The sequence below is a fragment of the Anabrus simplex genome, chromosome 8 (assembly GCF_040414725.1).
Source record: "Anabrus simplex isolate iqAnaSimp1 chromosome 8, ASM4041472v1, whole genome shotgun sequence".
Classification (NCBI taxonomy): Eukaryota; Metazoa; Arthropoda; class Insecta; order Orthoptera; family Tettigoniidae; genus Anabrus; species Anabrus simplex.
In genome coordinates this window covers 140,681,465-140,709,044 of record NC_090272.1, presented here as the reverse complement: position 1 = coordinate 140,709,044, position 27,580 = coordinate 140,681,465, and the positions used below count along the sequence as shown (strand labels likewise).

The window sequence follows — 27,580 nt, the reverse complement described above, 5'->3', positions numbered from 1 at the left end:
CACAGTTTCAGATTAGAATTTTCGAAGAACCAAAGGTATTTTAAGATCTGTATTTTCACTTGAACATTCTTAAATTGAGGATGGGGGTTGGCGATCAGACAGATTCCTTACTCCCACCTCCTGTCACTGACCTTCGGAAACTGCTCCAGGTAAGCTCCTCACCCCATTGTCAAACTCACCATTCACACATTCTAACATCACAGTAACTTGCTTAAAGGTTCAGATTGGCCACAAAAAGAAAAGTTTTAAATGTAGGAGAAGTGATAAGTGAAACTGAAAATGGAAGAAAGAAAGCTGATATGTGAGCAAACATTTCAGTCTCCTGCCATCAATACGAATTCGGTTCCCACACTGGTAGCAGCGAAGGACATGTGCAAACATTTTATTCTTCTACCATCCTGATTTCTGGCATGCAGTCCAAATGATTTCTGAACATGTTCTATGAAACTAGAGATGGGTGCAGTGACATTGTGATGCAAATAATAAACACAGAATGTAATTTAGACTGAGTGAATTGGACAAGCAGAAGACAGGCAAAAATTACTCATTCTGAAATGAAGCGTGGTGAATACTGTACATACGCCTACTGTAGTTGCGTAAAAGCTTAAATTCTTTTATGAAATTAATTCTGGATTTTATATTGAATGTACTTCAGTTTTACATTTTAATGTCAGGCTTAAAAGTAAATATGTACAATCTAAAATAACTCTCACTACGTTTGTTCTGTATCATTTTGCACCTCACTCGACTGATAGCATAGATCTTGGTTATTATGACACTATCTACAGTATCACGTCCCTTGAAATGATGTTATAACCAAGTCCTACTATACTTTTCTTTGTAGTAACACAGTGGATTTTCCAGCACTCTGAAGTTTCTGATAGCCAGGGCTGATGCTCTCTTTCTTCTTATTAGATAGTGTCTTGAATTACACAAGCGTTCCCCACGTTAGTAACAGCGAAGGACGTTTCAGTCCCCCATCATCCTGATTTCTAAAGGAAAACTCTATGTTTGACATTTTTGACATGCTCTATTGGTGAAAAATATCTAATTCCCTCCACGGGAATTTAGAATTTTCCTTTCGGAATTGCTAGGCGGGCAATAATTTCATTGTGGAGATTTATCTCCCGTATACAGTTATCAGACTGTGCCTCTTATAAGGGCTTCTGATAAGATCACCTGTATACACCCCAGTGTCAGTGGATAGGGTCTGACACATCCCACTCTGATGAGTCTAGTGTCAGACCTAAGACGAAACGCTGGTTAATAGAGCAAATCCCTGAAAAGCCTTACATCTGATATGTTTTTGACATCCTGATTTCTGCCATGAAGAGACTTTACAGGAGGTAAATTATGCTGTAGTTTAATAGTACTGAACCATTTACAACTCCATATTTGACTTTAATCATGTTACCTGTTAGCCAATAGCCTTTTTTCATATAGAAGTATACCTCTGCCGTGATTTCTTAACTGAAATTTTTTAATATTCCTCTGTTCATAATAAACATTAGCAATAGTTATTGCTCAAGGTCTAGACAGATTGTAAATGTCCTGTTCTGAAAGACACATCTCTCCATTTTAAGGTCTCCACATGCTATATATTATAGGATGAAGGATGCTCACATACTGAATCACATGGAAGTTGCAACAAATATCCTACAGTATTCACATACTGGTGGCAACTAGGTATGTAAACTTGTAGATATTGATAATACTGAGAGTGTTGCAAAAGATGCAAATCATGCCAATGATTTTAAATGGGATGAAATTATTAATGCAGTCTGTCAATGATAATGATTATAAACCAGAAAGTGAACATCTCCAAAGCATTATTAGCCTGAGTGTAACTGAGTGCAGTGTACCAATTAACAACAATATTTCAGTGTTGAATTAATTCTAACACAAAACCCCATTTTAAAAGTGAAATAGAACTGCTAACCGATCCTATGCTTAAAGTTGAGGCGTAACTTCGTTTGCCTCATTAATACTTTTCAAAATCTACATCTTAAAAATTCATGTCAAGACTTTCCTGGACTTTAACATAGTAAGAGGAGTTTTGCAGACTTCTACTTTCCTGGCCCTTCTATGAAAGTATGCTATGAACTGATTCCATGAACTTTGAGATTTAAATGTGTACGATACCGCAATCTCCAAGCTAGCAGTGTACCATATATTGCCAATGTATTGAATAGGATGATACATGTAATTTTTTCCTTTTGTAAAGTGAAAACCGTCAATACGGAATTATTCTAATATCATGTAATCTCCTAGCTATTCAAAGAAGCTTAATACAGAGGTTGGTTGGTGAATGTCTTCCTGTGGAGACTGAGCTACGCACTGTGAAACACTGTCATTGTAAGTGCTGGCTTCCTGCTTCCTTTTGGTAAGACACAGTGTGAGTGACTGCATTATACACTATCAAAGGGTAGAGAAGGGTCCATGTATTCAATACCATTAGCTTGTAGCTTGTCCTATATAATTGGGACTAATTTTGACCCCATATATACCGGGTCATTTTCAGCCACGATCCAACTGGAAAAACATGCTCACATACAACCAATAATAAAGTAAACAGTCTGGTATGTCTCAATTTACAATACAAATTTAAAACATAGATGAAGTCCAAACAACACATCCAAAACTGAAATCAAATGACACATCAAAACAGGTAGTTATCCCAAAAGATGGCAAGTGCAAATACTTAGGTGTGAGATTTGAAAGTAATTTGCACTGGAAGGCTCATGTTGATGACATTGTTGGGAAAGCATACAGATCGTTACATGTCATAATGAGGCTACTTAAAGGATGCAACAAAGAATTAAAAGAAAAAAGTTACTTAAGTATGGTTCGTCCATTATTGGAATATGCAAACAGTGTTTGGGATCCTCACCAAGAATACCTAATAAAAGAAATAGATAGTGAGCAGAGAAAAGCAGCAAGATTTGTAACAGGAGATTTCAGGAGAAAGAGTACTGTATCAGAAATGTTAAAGGAACTTGGGTGGGAAACTTTAAGTAAGAGAAGGGAGAAAACTAGACTTATAGGATTATATAGAGCCTATACAAGAGAAGAAGCATGGGGAGATATCCATGAGAGGCTTCAGTTGGAAAATACACTGACTGACAGAGCAAATGCAACACCAAGAAGGAGTGGTCAGAACTTTATGCCAATTGCAGGGTAGACTGACGTCACTGAGGTATGCTCATGATGTGAAATGCGCCGCTGTGCTGCGCACGTAGCGAACGATAAATGGGACAGGGCGTTGGCGAATGGCCCACTTCGTACCGTGATTTCTTAGCCGACAGTCATTGTAGAACGTGTTGTCGTGTGCCACAGGACACGTGTATACTTCAGAATGCCAGGCCGCCGTCAACGGAGGCATTTTCAGCAGACAGACGACTTTACGAGGGGTATGGTGATCGGGCTGAGAAGGGCAGGTTGGTCGCTTCGTCAAATTGCAGCCGATACCCATAGGGATGTGTCCACGGTGCAGCGCCTGTGGTGAAGATGGTTGGCGCAGGGACATGTGGCACGTGCGAGGGGTCCAGGCGCAGCCCGAGTGACGTCAGCACGCGAGGATCGGCGCATCCGCCGCCAAGCGGTGGCAGCCCCGCACGCCACGTCAACCGCCATTCTTCAGCATGTGCAAGACACCCTGGCTGTTCCAATATCGACCAGAACAATTTCCCGTCGATTGGTTGAAGGAGGCCTGCACTCCCGGCGCCCGCTCAGAAGACTACCATTGACTCCACAGCATAGACGTGCACGCCTGGCATGCTGCCGGGCTAGAGCGACTTGGATGAGGGAATGGTGGAACGTCGTGTTCTCCGATGAGTCACGCTTCTGTTCTGTCAGTGATAGTCACCGCAGACGAGTGTGGCGTTGGCGTGGAGAAAGGTCAAATCCGGCAGTAACTGTGGAGCGCCCTACCGCTAGACAACGCGGCATCATGGTTTGGGGCGCTATTGCGTATGATTCCACGTCACCTCTAGTGCGTATTCAAGGCACGTTAAATGCCCACCGCTATGTGCAGCATGTGCTGCGGCCGGTGGCACTCCCGTACCTTCAGGGGCTGCCCAATGCTCTGTCTCAGCAGGATAATGCCCGCCCACACACTGCTCGCATCTCCCAACAGGCTCTACGAGGTGTACAGATGCTTCCGTGGCCAGCGTACTCTCCAGATCTCTCACCAATCGAACACGTGTGGGATCTCATTGGACGCCGTTTGCAAACTCTGCCCCAGCCTCGTACGGACGACCAACTGTGGCAAATGGTTGACAGAGAATGGAGAACCATCCCTCAGGACACCATCCGCACTCTTATTGACTCTGTACCTCGACGTGTTTCTGCGTGCATTGCCGCTCGCGGTGGTCCTACATCCTACTGAGTTGATGCCGTGCGCATTGTGTAACCTGCATATCGGTTTGAAATAAACATCAATTATTCGTCCGTGCCGTCTCTGTTTTTTCCCCAACTTTCATCCCTTTCGAACCACTCCTTCTTGGTGTTGCATTTGCTCTGTCAGTCAGTGTAATTATATTGGCAGGACTGACCACAAATATAAAATTAGAAGGAATTTTAGCAGAAGCGATTGGGGTAAATTTTCATTCATTGGGAAGGGTGTGAAGGAGTGGAACAGTTTACCAGGGGTAGTGTTTGATCCTTTTCCAAAATCTGTACAGATATTCAAGAAGAGAATAAACAGCAACAGAGAAAATAAATGAAGTGTTAGAGGGCATTCGACCAGTGCAGGTTATTGTAAATAAAAAAATGTGTGTGAATAAATTAATTCCATCCCCTGGTCTAAGGAGTTTGGACAACCAAAGTAGGGGACTGCCTGTAGGGGACTGCCTCTAGGGGTGAAGTACAGTGGGGACTTCGAGGGCCCTGGAACCGCTACTGTAGCTGTGAAGGCCCTTCAGGAACTCTGAAAAGTGGTGGCAAAAGGTGCTCTGGTTAAGACGCAGCAGGTCGTTATGCTACTTAGGTTCCAGAACGGGTAAAAAAAGTAAATAAATGCAATGTAAATATTAATCTTATACCAGTTGTATAGTATCATTTGAAGTAATTCCACATACTGTATATCAGTTGACTATATTTGTAAGTAGTACAGGAGATATTATAAGTAGAATTTTGTAAACAATATAAATTTATTAAGGATGAGCTGTGTGTTTAATAGAAAACATTGTTAGCGTAAATTGTATAATATTGTATTATAGGAAAATTTTCTTCTCTTGTTAATTTAATATTTAGTGCTTGACAATTATGTATTTTAGTGTACCATTTGCCACCGAGGTAGACACCTCATTTGCAAATAAAGAGATTTTGATTTGATTTTTGATTTGAACTGCTGCAGTTGGTGCCGAACTATGTCGTCGCTCCTACAGCTCCTGAGTTGATCTTGAAGTTGGCACTACCCATCTGTATAGATGGGCCACTTAGTTTATAAATTATGTTTTGTACAATAATAATAAGGCTAATGGTTTGCTGAAGGGGAATGTTCATAACTTGAATAAGTATTCCTTTTCATCAGATGTAGTGATCTAGTGTTTAATTTGGTTTGAAGTGAATGTCTCTATGTTCCTCGTAAATTGTGTGCACTTGGTACGGACACCAACACCAGCTGGTTAAACAATAGATCACTATTGTACAAAACATAATTTATAAACCAAGAGGCCCGTCTATACAGAAGGGAATGCCAACTCCCAGATCAACTCAGGAACATTTGGTTGCTGTAGGAGCGATGACATAGTTCGGAACCAACCACAGCAGTTTTGATGTGTCATTTGATTTCAATTTTGGATGTGTTGTTTGGACTTCATCAATATTTAAAATTTGGATTGTAAATTGAGATATATCAGAATGTTTACGTTATTATTGGTTGTATGTAAGCATATGTTTTTCCAATTGGATTGTGGCTGAAGATGACCCAGTATATATGGGGTTGAAACCAGTCCCAATTATATAGGACAAGCTACAAGCTAATGGTATTGAATAGGTGGAGCCTTCTCTACCCTTTGATAGTGATCAATTGTCAATACAGACCATAATGAAATTCATAACCTATGATGCATTATGCAGTCTAAGAAGATTATGCCTACTTAGTGAGGGCCAATCAACATTGATTTTTTTGTGTTAGATCAGATGGATTAATTGCTTTAATATTTACTTGATATTTCAACTAATGCAATAGCTTGCCAGCACGTGGTACAGTAAGGTACAATCATCCTAAATACTGGAACTATGTAAGTACAAATGAACAGCAAATTATGAAGATGTTATTTTAATATACATATTTCTGGACTATAACTACTGACAATTCAAAATGGTTTGCTAAATATCATAGAAAATTGTGACTCTGTGCAATATAGTTGCCATCACTGGTGTCGTGTAGAGGTGATCAAAATGTTCTTATTACTATATTGTACCAGGTACATTATTTTATAGTTGCCGAAATATTTGGAAAAGGACGGCAGTAATATGTGTTCATGTGCCCGACATCTTATGTGAGCTCAATACCAAGTTCCTTGTGGCAAGCAGGACACGTCACGAGCGATGAACCTGTGGGTGACGTCAGTGCCACATGTTGTATGCCTTTCTCTCGAATGTACTGAAAAGAAAATTTTCTAACTTTTCAACTGATGAAGATACAGAAGTGAGACATACCTCATTGTGTAGCTAGTGTTCTGAAGGCAAACATATGTCAATCTCAACAAATTCTATCAAGGCGTTCAAGAGATATAAGCGAGAAGGAAACCACATTTCTCCTCGTGACGTGGCAAGTAACCTTGGCCTTAGGGAATATAAGCCGAGGCTCCGAACCGTAGCAAACCAGTTCAAATCCTTCACAGCTGGCTTGCCTGTCATGCTGCTCGCAGCAAGTGAAGTCGAACTCAGTGTTCGTTCTGCCGGAACGTCGTAATACTTGTATAAATTTTGACAGCAAGTTGACACTTAGTTTATGTGAACATCAGTGAGTAACTTATAAATTGATGGACTTACAATTTGTCAGGGACATTTGAACTTCAGAAATTAACGTGTGTATAACATCAAAGTCATAAGACATGTAATATTTTGCCAATATTTGAACTTATCAAATATCTCGATTTTCGTGTGAATATCTTTAACAAACTTGAAGTTAGCACGACTACTTTAAATTGTAATAGTCTTGAACTGTTTCATCCTAGAACATCGTGAGTGTAGGTTTGCAACACATTGACTATTTTGAGCCTAAAACACTTTAACTTGTGCATAAAGACCGTTTGCTAATCATCGTAACAGACTGTACCATTTGAAACAACCCGTGTGAATAGACTGTTTCATGAACTGTAAATACGTTGTAATACATTACGCATACTTCATAATTCAGTGACATTGTGTATTATAGGATTCGTACATGAGTATTTAACACATGGGTGACGGGCCCCGAGAAATCTCGTAGTACGCTCGCCAGCGGTAGATGACGGGCCCCGAGAAATCTCGGTTTTATTCACGACATTGTTTTCGGTCTTCCTGTGACATCTCTTGACCATATATTGAACTATTTCGGACTTGCACATTGAGTAGAATAAATCGTAGATGTATATCTGCCACTTTTCTTTTATTCACGGCCTCCTTTATTCTTTGATTTAGTTTCGAAACGTCGACTTTCTTTCTGCCGGTTCAGTCAATGACAAGTTGGAAGCGCCCGCGGAATACGGTGTTAGCTGACGACGATATTTTAGAAGAATTATATGCTGATGATTGTTCAAAGCGATAATGAATTAGTAGAAACTGAATGTGAGCGTGATAGTGGAAGTGATATTCAAGCCTCTACACGCCGTAATTTACCTAGTGTGCTTATTTATTCAAGTGACTCTGACAACGACAACGATGTAAACATTAATGATAGGTTAGTAATTGATGCTGAAGATGGTTTTGTAAAGGCAGATCTACCAACTTTAAAGATAAAATTTTTTTTTTTTTTTGCTTGTTGCTTTACGTCGCACCGACACAGATAGGTCTTATGGAGACGATGGGACAGGAAAGGGCTAGGAGTGGGAAGCGGCCGTGGCCTTAATTAAGGTACAGCCCCAGCATTTGCCTGGTGTGAAAAATGGAAACCACGGAAAACCATTTTCAGGGCTGCCGACAGTAGGGTTCAAACCTACTATCTCCCGAATACTGGATACTGGCCGCACTTAAGCGACTGCAGCTATCGAGCTCGGTAAAGATAAAATCTTGACTGGTTTAATATTTATGTACATTTTTTACAATCAAGTGCACCCTAGTATGTTAGTAGGAAAAAAAAAAACCTGGTCCACAGGGTATGTGACAAGCTCAAGTATCCGGTCAGCAATATGTTAAGGAACTGTGATAGTGAGAAGGAACATTACGATATATTACGAGAGAGAGAGAGCCATTCATTTATTTCTTTGCTGTGGAAGTGAGTCATGATAAACTGTGCTTCGAATGAGAGTTATTTTTGACACTACGAACGGTGTGCAGTGAGTGTAAAGATGAACTATGCATGGAAATGTGTTTTCTCATTTTCCAATTATCGCAACTTACGAAAAGAAACAGTGCTTCGACATATTTCTCATCCAGTGAATGGTGATTATTTCTGAGACAGTTATAATCAGTTCTAACAGCACAAATCAAATGGTGCACGTTTCAACATAGGATACACTATCAGTGGCCTAGTCAGATGGACTTTCTCATGTTAAAGCCACTCTTTTATTAACATGAGAAATCCTGACTCGAGACAACGGAGAACGACGCAGATCGACGGAGATTTGATGCAGATCAATGTGGAACGTGGACTTGGTACTACGAGGGACAGTTCCAGGGACGTGGTACTATGGAACATCGTGGTGCTTGCTGTTAGCTAAGTTTCAGATTGCTGCTTGCAGAGCAGTATTCAACAGTTCGGGCTCAACAAGAAGGCATATTTCAGGTGATATAAGTGTCTTTTCATTCAGAAACATAATTCTGACTTTCAACAAAACTCTTATAGACAGTGTCATAGCTGAAAAAAAAAAAAACAACAAACATTAACTCAATTCAAAAGCCCACTTACATAATATTTTTATAAACTTAGGAAAATTAACGCTTTACAACACAATACAATGCACCAGGTAATTGAAAAATGCTACGAGAGGAATAGGCAGTTGTGTTTATGTTTTGTAGATCTAGAGAAAGCATATGACAGGGTACCGAGGGAAAAGATGTTCGCTATACGGGGGGACTATGGAATTAAAGGTAGATTATTAAAATCAATCAAAGGCATTTATGTTGACAACTGGGCTTCAGTGAGAATTGATGGTAGAATGAGTTCTTGGTTCAGGGTACTTACAGGGGTTACACAAGGCTGTAATCTTTCACCTTTGTCGTTCATAGTTTACATGGATCATCTGCTGAAAGGTATAAAATGGCAGGGAGGGATTCAGTTAGGTGGAAATGTAGCAAACAGTCTGGCCTATGCTGACGACTTGGTCTTAATGGCAGATTGTGCCAAAAGCCTGCAGTCTAATATCTTGGAACTTGAAAATAGGTGCAATGAGTATGGTATGAAAATTAGCCTCCCGAAGACTAAATTGATGTCAGTAGGTAAGAAATTCAACAGAATTGAATGTCAGATGGGTGATATTAAAGCTATAACAGGTCGATAATTTCAAGTATTTAGGTTGTGTGCTCTCCCAGGATGATAATATAGTACGTGAGATTGAATCAAGGTGTCGTAAAGCTAATGCAGTGAGCTCGTAGTTGTGATCAACAGTATTCTGTAAGAAGGAAGTCAGCTCCCAGACGAAACTATCTTTACATCGGTCTGTTTTCAGACCAACTTTGCTTTATGGGAGCGAAAGCTGGGTGGACTCAGGATATCTTATTCATAAGTTAGAAGTAACAGACATGAAAGTAGCAAGAATGATTGCTGGTACAAACAGGTGGGAACAATGGCAGGAGGGTACTCGGAATGAGGAGATAAAGACTAATTTAGGAATGAACTTGATGGATGAAGCTGTACGCATAAACCGGCTTTGGTGGTGGGGTCATGTGAGGCGAATGGAGGAGGATAGGTTACCTAGGAGAATAATGGACTCTGTTAGGGAGGGTAAGAGAAGTAGAGGTAGACTAAGACGACGATGGTTAGACTCAGTTTCTAACGATTTAAAGATAAGAGGTATAGAACTAAATGAGGCCACAACACTAGTTGCAAATCGAGGATTGTGGCGACGTTTAGTAAATTCACAGAGGCTTGCAGACTGAACGCTGAAAGGCATCACAGTCTATAATGATAATGTATGTATGTATGTATGTATGTATGTATGTATGTATGTATGTATGTATGTATGTACAATACTTAAAAGTAAAGACTGACTTTCAGAAGACAGTGTGCTCTTGTAATATCGTATGTTCTCACTTGTTGGAACTTTAGAATTTCAATTCAGTGCTTCATTTATAGTGAAAGGGTACCATAAACTCTTTATTTACAATATTCACATAAATTGTATAATAAGTTACGTAAAATAGGACAATACTTAGAACTTTATACCAGAAGATGGGATTTAATTTCAAGTGTTTTATATTTGAGTATAAATAGTTTGATGTAGTGCTGGGAGAGGAGGCAGTCCTCCGAGTGATTGAATCGGTAGTAGCAAGTGAAGCGCTCTACCGGTATTCTCCGGTACTACTGCGGAGAATTGCGGTGGTATACGGAGGGTGGCGGAGGAAACGGAGCGAACGTGCTCTGCTCATTCAGACAAAACACTCCTTGCTGTCAGTTGCTGCGTGTGACGGGTGAACTTTCTGGCACCGTTAACTTCACTGTGTAGCTAATGCCACGAAAACCATCAGTTGTTTGGAATTTTTTCGATGCAGAAGGCGATCGGAAGAAATCTGCCAAGTGCAAATTATGTGCGCGTAGGTTTTCAACGGGAGGCGGCACATCTAATTTATTTGATCATTTAAAGAGGAGTCATAAGCAGTGTTTGGCTATGTTTGTTTCTATAGATATGCAACCGCTCGACATTGTCCGGGATGAAGGCTTCAGGAAGTTTGTTAACGATTTAAATCCGAGGTATGAACTACCATGTCTCCGAACTCTGTCTGAGGTAGGTGGAAAATGAACTCATATTGCACCATTTATTGTACAGTATAACAATTAATTGCTGGCTATTTCTGTGATCGATACCTACGTTATATTTATTTTTTCTTAGGGATTTCTAGGCGAAATATATGACGAAGTACGCAATAAGCTGAACATCGAACTGGCAGCAGCAAAACATGTCGCTTTAACGACGGACTGTTGGACATCTAAGAGACAAGACCCGTACATAACTGTGACTACCCATTTTATATCAGAGGCGTCAAATGTACTGATGTCCGCATGTCTGGCAACGGAAATTCTGGAAGGAAGTTATACCACGGAGCATATCGCTAGCTTCTTGGCAGCTGTCTGGTAAAGTGCCAGCAATTACTACAGATAACGCTGCAAATATGGTAGCTGCGGTACGAAAGTTAAATATCCGCCATGTTCCCTGTGTAGCGCACACACTTAATTTGGCCACAAGTGATGTGGTAAAGAGCACGTTCCCCTTTCGTACGCTTTTACTTGCTCAAATATTGTCACGCATTTCAAGTAAGTATGCCCACAACAGAAGTAAAAGTAAGATTAGGGTTCTAAGTTTTGAAATGTTAAACTCAAGGTATCGCCGAACTACGGCTTGTAAAAGTATATTTGCTCCACGCCTTCTCGCAACGCTGCTAGTTTTTGTTTCCAAATTTTTCTTCTAGGCAAAGTACTGTTGCAAGGCATAAATTAAAACATCAACAGTTAGAGTCCGGTAAGCAGCCACTCCGGCTTATTCAGTACTGTTCGACCCGATGGAACAGTCAGCTTGCCATGATGCGCCGTCTGCTCGAGGTAAAGGACCAACTCATAGTGGCTCAGTCGGAACTTGTGAATGCGCCGCAAGCGCTAACAGGTGAGAATTACGAATACAGTGTAATGTATTGAAAATTCTGTCTTTTGGTAACATTTGAATATAATGTATGACCTCAACTTTTCCAGCTGACGAATGGTTGACCTTAAAGGAGTGTGTAGCAATTCTAGACCCATTCGAAACGATGACTACCATGTTATCCGGAGAACTATACAGCACGTGTTCTCATGTGATCCCTTTGGTGCAAGGATTATTTCTCTCTCTTTCTACGGAAGTAGAAAAACCAGCTACCACTGTCGGACAGATGGTCCTCGAAGCAAGTCTGGAAGCCGTAGCAACGCGACTTTTTGCATATGAAACTCGTTCTGTGATAAGGGCGGCAACTTTTCTTGATCCTAGATACAAAAAGGATGGATTTCGAATACCAGATCATGCAGAAGAAGCACGAAAACAGGTTAGTGTTACTATTTTGAATGGAACAAAATCACGATGTGTTCACTGTCTATATAGCCTATCCCTTTCACAAAACCAAGCATGTGACAATTTTTCAGGTTGAAGTCGAGCTAAGGACTACGATCCAAAGGCGTGATGGGCTACAAGCAGCAGCAGAAAGTTCAGCATCATTGGAAGAAAAGCCTGCTGCAGGAAGAAACGAAGGCAGACGTAATATCTTACCGTTTTTGGATGCAAAGCTGGCCCAGAAGCGACGTGTTGCGACGCCTTCATCGAATACCACGATACTCCTAAGGCAGTGTAACCATACGTATGTACGACTCCCGAGTTTTTAGGTTAGGAAATTTTCGTATATAGTTTGTTAGGTTAAAATCATGTAATTTTGTTTATTTACCATGTAAAAAAACGTAATATTATAAGAAGAATGTATAGTTAGGGAATATTGCATATGTTCATCATTATATTTTGTATAAATTTCCGTTTGGGTAAGAGTCTGTAAATATGGCCTAGCCGTAAGGATTGTGCAACCGGGAAAACTGCGACTATATCGGGAAGGACGGTTGAAGTCAGTTGGATGTGTTGCAACAAGTGGCTTGAAAACACGGGGTACGGCAGGTTGTATCGGTTGAAGAATTGGAGTGAATCAATGTGGACATACATGAGTGGACGGTCTATGTCACATCATATACTCGATAGCCAATGCGAGGGCTTTGTTTTGAGCGAGGTATGGGTTGACAGAGTGACGCGGGAAGAAGTGCCGGTGTGAGCGTTGCTACCAATAACTTTTCAGGACGCGATAACCACGTGTAGCAAGCATATATAAGTGTGTACGCGTGTGCGGCGAGTTATTCTGATTCTGATTCTCATTCTGTTTCTGACTCTGATGCTGATACTGTGTGTTTCTCATTTGTACTGGTCTGCGGGAGCGACGTATTTGCGCAGTTTGCTATACGATCTGCTATTGTTCGTGAGTATCTGATACGGAGTGAACATGGTATAATCTCAAAGACTGACCGGCTTTGCAGTGGACTTTCTGTAAAAGAAAGTATTTGTTTGGAACTTGTCACCCGAGTATGCAGCTTCAGTTGATGGAGAATTTTGCTGTTTGCTTGCCTCCGGACATGTAACGCTTTCTGTCCAGCCAGCAATTGGAAAGAATTCAAGACGACAAAGAAGTGTAAATAAGGTTAGGGATGCTGTTAGTAAAGAAGGTTGCATCCATATGTAGAGAAATAGTCGTCGTACTTTTCTCTACCAGATTAGGATTCACGGTAACAGTGGAGTGCAGTGGGGCTCTTACCTGGAGGTATGTTAAAAGTATAATGATGTTCTATTTTTAGTGATGATTTTAATGATGTGTAATTTGCCTTTGTAGACGGCAAACGAGTAAATCTCGTGAAGAGATGATTTTGTTGGGTAGTATTGTGTATATTAGCTCTATGTAAACAGCAAGCACTAAGTGGATTGCATAAGTGTTTATTTTTGTTGGTGTTTGTCACATATTAGTTCTTATTCGATGTTCTATTTTTATTGGTGAGTTTAATGATGTGTAATTTGCCTTTGTAGACGGCAAACGAATAAATCTCGTGAAGAGATGATTTTGTTGGGTAGTATTGTGTATATTAGCTCTATGTAAACAGCAAGCACTAAGTGGGTTGCATAAGTGTTTATTTTTGTTGGTGTTTGTCACATAATAGTTCTTATTCTGGGAGTAAAGTCATAGAATCAAACTTTAAGTGAGTCTTTTGTCAGTGGAGTAAGGCTGAACCTGGCATGTTACCCAAATTTAATTTCAGGGGTTATATAGCAACAGGTAAGGTTATAAAGCAAGTCTGGAGCCTCGTCAGCCTGATGACCGTCGCCTTGGGAGAGGGAGTGGCTCGTTGCTCTACATAATTAAATATTCCTGCAATTGTTTTGCAGGTGGCGCCCATTATCCTTGTTATTTACACTTAGTTGAGTCAACGTTTATCTGTTCAGTATTCCATTAGTCTGCAGTAGTTACAGCAGTACGTGGAATTAGAGCCAGAGCTTAGGTTGACTGACCCTGTCAAGTACTGGGCTCAAATGGCGAACCAATGGAATCCGCTTCATGAAATAGCTGGATACTACCTTTGTATTCCAGCTACCTCTGTCCCAGCGGAGAGAATGTTTTCTGCTACCGGACAAATAATCACAGCAAGAAGAAATGCTTTATCGCCAGAACGAGCAAACACTTTGCTTTTCTTACATGGAAACTCAAAATATTTCTTCAAGTAACGCATATAGCCTTGAACTTCGTTTCTTCTTGACTGAAACGTTTATTTATTTATTTATTTATTTATTCATTTATTTATGTGTTTGGTGTATGACTGTGTCTCCGAAGTAACTGGGGGCATTTATTTTGAGGCTGCCTTTTTATAATATACTTCTCTTTAATATACCAAAAAATTATGAATTATTGTTACATTAAATGATGTATCGGTATTATATGATATACGGTAGTTTCTTCATTCAAAACAACACTACTACATCTGTTGCTTAAAAACGGTACCGCACGTAGCAGTCCAACGGCTTGGCCGCCTTAACACTCTACTTAAAATAGGTTATAGTAACACAAACTTCTCCGCTCCTACCGCTCCTTTCCTTGCATAACGGTTTTAGCGGAGGAAACGGAGGTAATCGGAGGTACCGATTAATGTTGTGCGAACAACTGCTCCGCTCCTACCGCTCCTTTCCCAGCACTAGTTTGATGTGTTCACAAGAAGGAATTACAAAATTTACTTTATTTAATTTTCGTAGAAAATATTCTCTGAAATCACAAGTGATAATAGAAAGGTCTTTAGGATTTCTTACTTACTTATGACATGCTTTATTAATTTACATCAACATTATGATGGACATAATTGGTTGAAAAGAACAGTATTCAGTTGGATGTTTTATATGATCAACATAATTTGTACGATATTTTGTTGTTGAAATTGGGATATATTTTCCAATAAATATCTACGATCACTACAATTCACCGATATAATAGGGTAACATTTCATAGATTGAATAAAAGGGAAGAAAGTTATATCTATTATTTCGCCTTGCGATCCTCCCTCTCTGTACCTTCTCCTAAGGACTAGGCACCCCTCAGAACAACCTCATGCTCTTTGAAATCAATTTTCTTGGTACAATATTTGGTTCTGATGGCTAAAGACATTGAGTTTTTGGAATAAGTTATCATCATTCTGGCTAAACATTTTATATTTACCACATCTTCCAAGTTAATCATCGAAACGTCGAGCTTGTTAATGTTTAATCATTTTATTTTATGTTACCTTGCTAATTTCAACTCATTGTTACTGTTAATTTTGAATTCCATTCTGAGCCACATTAATCTTTAAAATGACCTTTTACTCCTGTTAAATTCTTATTTGGAGCTATGTGCTCTATATTTGTATTAATATTATTTTGATTTTATCTCAAAATTAACCTACTCATTATTTTACATTAAATATTTTCTCTTCATGTCAACACTTGAATTAAATTTTTCTATGAAGGATAAGTAGGGCTCAGTTCGTGTGAAGCTCACGTATGGACCTGATAATTTATTATTATTTCTGCATTTCCAGTTCTTACCTTGCCCTCTTTTCTTAATAATTTTAATGATATTGGCTTTACGTCCCACTAACTGCTTTTACGGTTTTTGGAGTAGCCGAGGTGCTGGAATTTAGTCCGGCAGGAGTTCCTTTATGTGCCAGTAAATCTACCGACACAAGGCTGACGTATTTGAGAACCTTCAAATATCACCAGGCTGAGCCAGGATCGAACCTGCCAAGTTGGGGCAGAAGACCAGCGCCTCAACCATCTGAGCCACTCAGCCCGGCCCCTCTTTTGTTTTCTGTTATGCGGGGGCTGTGAATATTCTTCCCTTGTGTCTTGCATGGGTGTATATTCTTCATGGGGGCGTGTCTATTGTTTTCTGAAATTTTTTGTTTTGGTTGTTGGCTTGGGTTGGCTAATTATGGTGGTATGTTACTATCGTGTGGGTCATTTTGTGGATTTCAAGGCACTATTGGTTTGATTTTGTTGAATGAGCTTATGCTGAGTAATTTTATTATGATGAAACTGTTTTGATTTAATATCTTATGAACCTTTCACTCATTTCAATGCATTCATGAAGGTTTACGTGGACTCTGAATCAACTTTAAACTAATGAATTGTATTAGCTATCTTATAATGAATCTTCATTGCCAGGTACCTTAATCATGTTTGTATTTAGATAAATTAATAAGGCAGTATTTTTTTTTTAAATTTCATGTGGCTATTTCTAGCCGAGTGCAGCCCTTGTAAGGCAGACCCTCTGATGAGGGTGGGCGGCATCTGCCATTTGTAGGTAACTGCGTGTTATTGTGGTGGAGGATAGCATTATGTGTGGTGTGTGAGTTGCAGGGATGTTGAGAACAGCACAAACACCCAGCCCCCGGGCCATTGGAATTAACCAATTAAGGTTAAAATCCCCGACCCGGCCGGGAATCGAACCCGGGACCCTCTGAACCGAAGGCCAGTACGCTGACCATTCAGCCAACGAGTCGGACAATAAGGCAGTATGAAAAAAATAAACATGTGTACGTTGAAATTTAAGCCACAAGATAGAGTGAAGTACAAGACAAAAAGCATAAATTCAAAAAGTAACTGTAATGACATGATATAAAGTCAGAAATTATTACACAGTTATATTATACTATACCATGAATGGGGGACCCAAGAAGCTGCTAGCTAAGACTCCTTGGCATTGTATAATCATCCAAAATATCAAGTGGGCTAAGGTTTGCCGTTGGTCACTTTGAAGAGACTAGATTCACACTAAACATAAGGCTGTTGTGACAGCACTCTATAGCAATCATGCACTTAACTGGGTTATATTCATGTGTTGTTCTCTGGTTTTGTTTGTTTGTGATAGAGGACAAAAGTTGAAGTATCTCCTACTTGTGGACTGTTGCTGGGGGTCTAGTTTGGTAACTTGTGTTTGGTATTCTTCACACAAAATTCTTTTCACAAATAAAAATCTCTCATGAGGTGATGTAACATTTAATTTTGAATTTGGAATCTGTCTCTTGTAATACAGAAGTAATTTAATTACAAGATAATTCAGTATAAATCATTGTCTTCGAGAAGATGAAATATTTGCCTGGACAAGAGTTTGTAAACAGTACTATGGTGGAACTTGTCTGTCACAGTTTCCTACTAGAATTCAAGGCAAGAATTGTAATAAATTTAGAAAAAATAGGAACTATTATGAATCTTCCTACTCAGGGAATGGCAACCCTGACCATGTGAGTCCCAGAGCACACTGACCCAGTGTGTAGTGTCTGGTAAGGGTCCCAATCTCAGGGTTATGAGTGAAGACCTCACTGGTACCTACAATGGAGAAGAAGGGCTTCAGTATGGTGTCGGAAGAGGCAACCCATTGCTCAGGTTGAGTACAAGGTATCTGAATTCAAGTTGGAAGCAGATATCAGCCGTAGCATCTGTACTTCAGAGGGGCAACAACAACAACAACAACAACAACAGTTTCCTATGTTAAAGGCAGCTGATGAATGGCCTAAAATGGCGTTGAGGAAGGCAACAGGAAACCAACTCAATGAATTTACCCCAAGATATCATGACTGAATCATAGCCATGACTGGAAAAACCAATCATGATGATTATGATGATGATGATGAAATATCAAGTTATCTCATGTTCAGCTCTGCAGACAAATTGCCTTGATAATGAGAACAATAACTTCTGTGGTAGCCTTAACACCCACCTGGAATCATTCGGGCAAGAGGAACAAAACACAACTGGAGGCAACTTCTATGGCTATGTTGGACAAGAAAGAGATGGGTATGAACAGCAAAAGGGTAGCCAAGGATTTGGCACATGCAATGGAGATGGATGCCGCATCCTTGATGCACCAAAATGCATGATCTTGCAATACCAAATATTTCCTTTATAAAGATACCATCCTAGCTGATCACGTACAACAGTGGACGACATACAACTCAATCAACTAGTGGGTGATCCACCGGAGAGACCTGAAGTTAGTGATAAATATGAAGGCTATTCCATTGCATTGCCCCTCAGCATTGTCTGCTTGTCCTAGATATGTGACTGAACGTTATTCACCAGAGAAGGGTACAAAGAGCAGTAGTGTAAAGGATCAAGTGGTGGCAGTTTCCTAGATACATGACTGAATGTTATTCACCACAGAAACAACCAACAGTTCGTAGATGCTCTAAAAGAAATAGAAATTGACTTCAGTCAATCAGTGGCATCTGCATAGAACAACTTAGCCACCAATATCCACACAGGATCCCTTGAAGTACTATGGTTAACCAAACCATCAATGATATAAGTCCCTGAAGTTGGCAGCAATGCAAGCATTCACTGTAGCAAAATCAGCACACTGATCAATGTATGAAGATAGGATACACCTGATGGTGATCAATGCAAGATATCAGCCTGTACCGTTACATAGTTAAACACCACAACTACAACCATAACGACCAGCCCAAATTATGAACTAACAGTTACACTACTGCTTCAGTTCATAAGAAATTAGTGGAAGCCCGATCAGACACTATACACTCCACACAAACAACAAGAAAGAAAGGAAAACTTACCTTAACAGGTGGAGAAGTGTCCCAACAAACCGTGGATAAAATAAAGCACTGTACTGGACAACAGACCCCCAAAAGAGTGAAAGAATGAACAACAAATATTCTTTTAAGAAGGTAAAATAATTTAATCTTGATACCCAAAGTAGAACAACTTCATAGAATAAATAATAAAACCGTCCTTTGAAAAGTAAAAAAAACAAAAACATAAGGAAATTAACAACTGAGAAAACTCATGAATAAATGCGGTCGACCAAGCTAAGTTAAATAGAAAAAGGTACATGACTACATGATAACTACATTAAGTGAGTAGTGCCTTTGGGGTGCAATTCAAAGGTTGACCTTCAAAGTACACGATTTCTCTTCATTTACTCTTACTTTCATTTAACTAATTATTTTCGTCAGGATAGTATGATCATGGAGCCTTCCCAAGGGAATCAGGCTTATTGGGTGTCGAGTGACATGAACACCAACGAAAAAACAGACGCAAGGACAGGCGAAACAAACACAAACCAAAAAAAGGTAAAGACTTTTAAAAGGAGGATAAAATGTTAAAGTCACACAGACACAGAAACATACCAAAGGCAAATAGAGTATTTACGATAACGTGAGAATTCCCCCCCAAAAAACAATCACCACCATAACTACAGAGTAGCCATGGTAACCAACATACGCCATCAAGCATTAGCAACAACCAATCACAAACAAATGAGCATAACAATGGTCGTAAAATAGAGAACCCCCCCAAAAAAATCCGAAGTGACAATTACATATTATAAGATAAAATAGAAGGGAAGGTCGGAATAAAATTTAAAGAGAGCCAAATTTAAATTCTGATACCCTGGAGAAAACTCACATGGTCTTTAAACCATTCCAACAGGAGAAGTTCCATTAAGGTACAAATAGAGGGGATACAGCTTATCTCTCAAAAGTCCACATTAATAATAATAATAATAATAATTTTTCATAATTCCCCAAATAGATGAAATATAATCCGCCTTCATACCACACATATCTAGATCACTAGGATATGCACATCAATATATATATATATATATTTCTACATAGGAAACCCAAAAACATGAACAGTTACAGCCTTAATAATTTTGAACCAACTGTTAGGATTAAGGAGATTTCAAAAGTGTTAAACACACCAAAGTTCTAGAAGAGCGCACGTTTTCCAAAATATCATCCCGGTCTTCGAAGAAAAGGTTCAATTTAAATGAAGAAGAAACTTACAGTTGCAGCACCAGGCTTGTAGTAACATCAAAGCGTCAGTTGCTCCATACTCGCGTAATGATATCATCTCCAAAAATTACATATTTTATTGCAGGAAAGGAGGACGGTCTTCAAAATTAAATAAATAAATCCTTCAAGGCTGGCAGAATGCCATCGCACTAAAATATTATGTCGGATCCATAATGTGCGCTAAGGCCAGAAGCCAGAGTGAGTAAATAACATGTCCTTCCTCCACCATGGTCAAGCTTCTTCTCATTTCATAATGGCCGATTACTCCCGCTGGAAGAGAGCAGTTCAACAAGATGGCGAGGAGCTCCCTGATTGGTCGGAAGCGAGGTCACGTTTCGACCACACCACAGCAGATGGCAGCACACAGCAGAATAAGAGTAGGTATCGAGACCAAGTCCCAGGGAATAAATTAATTGCATGAGAAACATGATGACATACAATAGGAGAAAAGCTAAGTTGAGAATAAAGTCGTGACACAGTTTTCCACAGCTAATTAGCCAGAACAAAATCGTTCCTTGGGAAGGGAGTTTTAAATCCGTAATACTGTCTCAAGCCTTGACAAAAACATCAATATCTGAGTGCAATTCTAAAGTACTTTTCAAAAACCTCTAGTGGATTATTTCCACACCCAATTATATAGAGCATTGATTCAACAGAAGTGTAAAATGCCATCTGAAAAATTAAGCAACTGGGCCTGATGATATCCTGGTCAAGGTATGGAAAATTCTTTGTAATCGTGGCAACTCCATTCTCACAAAACTCTTCAATCGAGATGTGGAGTAAACTGAGGTTCCCACAGTATGGCTGAGCAGTGTAACAGTGTCGATCTGGAAGGGCAAAGGAAAGGAATCCTCAAATTATCGTCCTGCTCTGCTATGCCATACAGTAAAGATATTGTTTCCATCATGCCACACCAAGTAGGTTTGTTAGAGGGAGAGGTACAACAGGTATTACCCACACAGCTTGCTTACTCCTGGAACAACGTTGTGGGAAGAACAAGACAGTTCATGTGGCCTTCGAAAAGGAATTTATCAGGGTACACCCCTATCTCATCTGGCATGCACTATGCTTGCATGGAGTCCCTGAAGCCAACACTGAATGAACAAAACTTTTGTATCGTAATGTCACAGTGCTGTTCGTTGTCCAGTTAGGAGTTTTGGCACCCTTCGCAATCAGCGCAGGAGTCCACAAAGGCTCAGCCCTTTTGCCACTACTATTTTTTCTCTGCACTGACATAATAACCACAGACCTTCAAATGCTCCACCCATGGTCTCTTCTCTATGCTGATGATATTCTTCTAGCATCAGAAAAATGCATGATATTGCAGCAGCAGGTAAAACAGTGGAAGACCGATCTTGAGACCAATGGAATGAGACTCAATACTCAGAAGACAGAGTACAAGGATAGTTAATTAATTAATGGTGTATGGCCTCCAGAGAGGCCTGGTGCAGGTCTTTTTCTAGTAGACGGCCTATTAGGCGACCTGCATGTCTGTGAAGATGAGTGCCCTACCTAGGATGATTTCTAATGTTGAATACGCCACACACACCCAGCCCCCAAGCCATTGGAATTAGCCAATTAAGGTTAAAATCCCTGACCCAGCCAGGAATCGAACCCGGGACCCTCTGAACCGAAGGCCAGTACACTGACCTTTCAGCCAACAAGTTGGACACAAGGATAGTTGACCACAGACTAAGGGAACACTCAGGATTGGTGATGAATAACTAACAAAGACCACAAAGTTTGTGCCTTGGTTCAGTCATTAGCTATGATCATGATATCCTTCCCATGTCCATAGCAGAGTAAATGCAAACTGGATGAAATGGCAAGAAGTCACTGGAGTCTTTTGTGATTGGCGGATGCCTGAAAGGCTCAAGACAACAATATACAAGACTGCCATTCGTCCTTTTGGAACTATGGAACCGATTGCTGACCGGCAATATCAAGGCACGAACAGGCATTTCATGCGATGGAGAGCAGATACTTTATTGGAGCCTTGGGTTGACCCAATGGGATCATGTGTCAAATAAGACTGTGTCTGCAACTAGGCATGGCTCTGATCGTACAGAAGATGCGGGAGGCACACCTGAGATGGTATGGGCACAATGTCTGGAGCACCATGAATTCAACTGCTAACATGGCATTGTGATTGGACCCTGTGGACTTAGTGGAAGACCTAGGAAGTGCTGGTTAGCAGGGTTATGGAAGAGATGAGAAAAGCTGATGCCACATCTGAAACCACATTTGAACCTCAGAAATGATAACAACATTGCAAATGTGTGGACCCTGAAATTGTGCGGGAATAATGCAAGGAAAGAGAAACTATGAATCTGTGATACCGGTAAGTCATGAATTTTCATTGTGATATGTGAATAATTTAGGGTAATTACACTGGAAGATTTTAAATTCATTTATATCAAAGTATGTTAGTTCCTGGCATTCAATATATCTTTCGTGCCAGCGCTTAAGTAAAAAACAGCCGGATTTCAGGATGGAAGTTTTAAGTTTTAAAAACAGAGATAGCATTAACTGTAGAGGGTTTGAAATAATTTGGTTTGGACATGTTAAGAAGATGGAAGAGGGCAAGGATACCATAGTGAGTTTGAAGGGAGGAGACAAGAGGGTGATCCAGACAAAGGTGGTTGGACTTGATCAAGAACAGCATAATAAGAATGAACATGGATTGTAACACAGCCGATGGAAGATGGAAAAGTGCCAATTGCATCCCAACCTAGCTGGAGCTGGCAAGGAAAAACTTATGATCATCATCATTTATGATAGTTTATTGCTATAAGGAAATACAAAAGGAAATAGGATTTCCTTTTCAAGAATATACCAGCATTTTTGGCAGAAAAACAGCACAGAGCAACATATAAATAGCTACATTTGTATATTATTCCCATGCCTTATATCAAACAAACCTTACAAGTATTCCATTTCTGGAACCAATCTAGGAAGAAAAAGTTGTTAAATTCTTGTATGGTAATTGTTTTACCTGATATCCTCATATGCAAATTTTGAACACTGTCTCATGGCACGAGAGCGGCGAGGGCTACCCGGACTGGGTAGAATTGGGTCGTGAGCATTTTCAGGAAGAGTTTCAATGTCTCGAATTTCTCGAGATTTGAGCAAAGTGAAGCCATCAACAACATAGAAATGTTCCTTTCCAAACAATAACAGTCCTTCAGTTGTATCCAGTCCTTGAATACGGGCACAACGGAACATATGGCTGATCTACAAAACACAAAAATCAATTTACAGTCAACACACAATATTTTGAAATATTTGGATTAGTCCAGTGTTCTTTATTTCCTAATTAACAGGTTTTACTGGAATTGTAAAACTGAAGGAATTATGCCTTCTACAAAAATTCCATTACAGAGCTATACAATGACCCATAGGTACAAAGTCACTAGTAAGAAGGATAAGTAAAAGGCAAAGTCACCTCCGTACAGTCCATGAAGGCCCTTGGAGGAGTGGAAGGTAAAGGCTTACACCATTGTTAACCTCGGCACGTGATGGGCTAGAGTGGTCAGTTCTACGCTCGGCCACCTTTGCCCCCAGGAATTAACCTGGTACCCATTTCTGGTGTAGGCTGAGTGAACCTCAGGGCCATATGCACCTCCGGAAGTAGAAATCTCGTTTCTTACATTTTACTACTTCCTGACGGGGGTTCGAACCCACGTCCAAGAAGGATAACTACTGTATTTAATAATAATAATAATAATAATAATAATAATAATAATAATAGTAATAATAATAATAATAATAATAATAATAATAATAATCCTGACAAAGAAGAAATCAAGAATATAATAACTGAAGAGCTAAAAAGACAATAAGCCTCCTGGGAAAGACTAACATGGCAGATTTATTTAAGTATGTAGGCAAACATGTTATTAAACAGTTGGAAGGACATTTTGCTCATATTTGGGCAACAAAAGAGATCCCAAAGGAGTGGAAGAAATTCACGAAAGAGGACGAAGTCGATAACTCATTGAATTTTCTAGATGTAACAGTTACGCGTAAGGTTAACACTTTTGATTTCCAAATATTTAGAAAACCGATACAATCATCTACAACTATAAACAATTTTTCTTTACACCCAGAGTTCACATAAACAAGCATCTTTTCACAGTATGATTTAAAGAGCACTTAGAATCCCTCTATCTCCCAAAAATTTGAAGAAAGAATTAAATTATATTAGGTACCTCGCTAAACAAAATGGTTTCAAAATAGAAATGATCAACAAATTAATCAATAAAATTAAGAACAAGTTATCCATAAATCAGATACCAGAAAAAACAAAAAAACTGAGTATGCTACATTCACTTTTAATAATCCAGCTATACACCAGATTACTAACGTATTCAAGAAACAATTTTAATATAGCTTTTAGAACTACTAATACTAACCAGTCCATATTCTTTAATCATAAAAAAGTTAATTATGATAAAAATCGTTATTTGGGATCAGGAGTATACAGACTCAAATGTACTCAGTGTAATTTTTCATATGTTGGACAGACTGGGAGAAGTTTTATGACAAGATACATGGAACATGTCAACGCGGAAATATATAGGAAATACTCAGCAATGAGTTTGCATATGAGGGAGACTGGTCACAGATTTGAATCCATAGAGAAAGACCTAGCGATAATTAGAAACATAGAAAAAGGGAGAATGTTGAACGAATTAGAAAGTTTATATATCTATTTAGATCAGACGTACAATAAGCAACAGAATCTTAATGAAACCACGGACAGTAAAAGTATGTTACATGAATTAATGCCGAAATGATTAAAGTCAGTTAGTTCGAATAAATTTAGGATACCTAATATATTTAATTCTTCATACTCTAATACTCCTCCCATACCTACAGATATTAAGCCTACGTCCAGCAATACGGTTTACTCCGCCCCTTTGTCAGCCTCATCACAATTGACTCCACCCATCCTCTCCTCCCTTCCACACTCCCCTATTCCTTCCTCTCCGAGTTCACTGCCGCCTCTGCAGCACAGTTACAAAACCAGACTCAGAGCCAACAGAAGGGCAGCAACCAACACAACAGTAGATAACAAATAACAACTTTCAACTAACATGTAAGTCCTCATCTGTTTCAATTTATGTAATCTGAATTCTCTTCTTACGTTCAACTTCTTATTTCATCTTTTCCTTCTCTTACAGAAAACATTATTCCAGTATCTACTGACATTTCCTGGTTTCAGCCAATAGTATTACCTACTGGTGCCAAGGGCCACTTACAATTTTTCAACTGATGCTTCTGTTTCACTTCATGCTGACGAATTTCATCAGCGGCCTTGGACATATTGTATTTATGACAATCATGTTTATACTTGTGTTCACGCCCTCATGTTGTTGGCTTTATATTATTACCACTTTGGTTTTCCACTAACATTTTAAATGAACTGTTTTAATTGGAATTTTAATGGAAGATGTTTTAGTCTCCAACAAGATTATAGTTTAATCATTGACAGTGTTTCCATTAGCATCTTTATATATTGTATCATTTTTCACATTTTTATGTCCTGAATTTTAATAACTGGCTAAACTTTTAGCTTCCACTTTTAATATTAGTTGTTTAGGCTGAAGATGCCCTTAATTGAGGGCGAAACATGTCCCATTTAACTGTGAGTCTATTTATGTAACCACTATAAGTGAAAATAAAAGTATTGAATAGGTGGATTAAATTAAAACACCTTTATTGTTGTTGAACTGTAAATTTTCAATATGGACCAAAAATGAGATTTATAACATGTAATAAGACCTATCTGTGTCGGAGCAACGTAGAGCAACTTGTAAAACAAAAAAAACAAAAAAAAAACCTTGGCATACTCTCGCGTTGGACCGCCCCAGTTGGCGTGCTACCATCTCAGCTGCAGTTGCACAGTTTGAGCAGGAACGTCTTAGACAGGAAGAGGAAACCCGCCGGAGAAAGAAGCTACGTCAAACATTGCCACGTCCCCCACCTTCCATCGAGTGCAACATGTGTGGTTGCACGTTTTATGCAAGAATTGGTATGATAAGCCATCAGCGCCATTTCATCATGTGGGCTAAGGATTACGGAACAGCAGGCGAGAAACAAAAACTCGGATATGAGTATCGGCCGCCGACAACAAATTTTTTAAAGGTCTACATATTTTAAGAGGATTTAGAATTTGTGAGCTGGTGAAGAGAATTGAAGGTTCTCGAAACATGTACTCTTGAAATGATGTAGACAATAATTTGTGATTGTACATTTAGGTATTGACAAGGCGGATCCAATAAAAGAAAAGGAAAAATTAAAACTAAATTATATGGGGTTGGTACATCACACTGTAACAAAAAAATCCAGGAAAACGTTCATGCATCCTACCTGTCCCCTACTACCTGTGTGCAAATTATTACATCAACGTCTGATTAAATATTGAAAACAACAGTTAATGAAGCGAAAGCCTCAAAATACCTATTCAAGACAGTTCTTATGTAAATGAAGTTTCATTCATAGTAAGGGATGTTTTTGAAAATGGTCAACCTGTGGAACATTTTCTAGGGTTTATATCCAATCCTGGACATAAATCAACTGAATCAGCAAAGTAAACTCCAAACAATTGAGAATATTGGACTAGACTAATGAATTGTAGAGGGCAATGTTATGATAATGCTGTTAATATGGCAAGAGCATTCAGTGGCTTGCAGGCTTGGATTAAAAATATGTGTTCTTATGCATTCTATGAATTTTCTTGAACAGCATGCAGCTGAATCTTGCAAAGAGTCATGCAACTTCTTTGAGCTACTCCATGGATTGAATTTGTTTTATACTGTCTCAACACACAACTGGGAATGTTACAAAAGCATCTAATTGTTCTGAGAAATGTTTTTGGAGAAGTGGATATAAAAAAACTAGGTGGCAAGTCAGAAGGGATGCGTGTTACAGAATAAATAAAGACTAGGATTAAATATTACAAACACTAAGTAATATTGAGCTAGGCCCTGTGGTGCACCTCGTAATCTCCAGGCCTTTAGGCTGAGCAGCTGTTACTTGGTAGGCCATGGACCTTCGGGGCTGTTGTGCCATGGGGTATGGTAAGTAATACTGAAGAAAGTACTAATAAGAAATCATTTTCCAGGAGTGAAGGTACAGGTCTGTTAAACAGATTGGAAAGATTGGAAACAGCCATTTTGGTAACTGTGTGTAGTAGTTTTAGGAAGATGTGAAGCTGAAAGCAACAAGTTACAGGCAGTTAATACTGACTAAGGTTTAGCAGTTGAACTCTATGATTCCCTGAATACATATGTAACAAACTCATGATATGTATGACCATTC

The 27,580-nt window shown here is 39.3% G+C and overlaps 1 protein-coding gene across 1 annotated transcript in view; it reads right to left on the bottom strand.

Annotated features, from left to right (window-relative positions):
* Positions 1-27,580, bottom strand: part of bchs (WD repeat and FYVE domain containing 3 bchs) — a 478,767-nt gene that overhangs the window by 107,709 nt on the left and 343,478 nt on the right. The window contains exon 41 of the mRNA XM_067152491.2: positions 23,250-23,488. Within this exon, the coding sequence (XP_067008592.2) occupies positions 23,250-23,488 (239 nt within the window). The remainder of the gene's footprint in view (positions 1-23,249; positions 23,489-27,580) is intronic.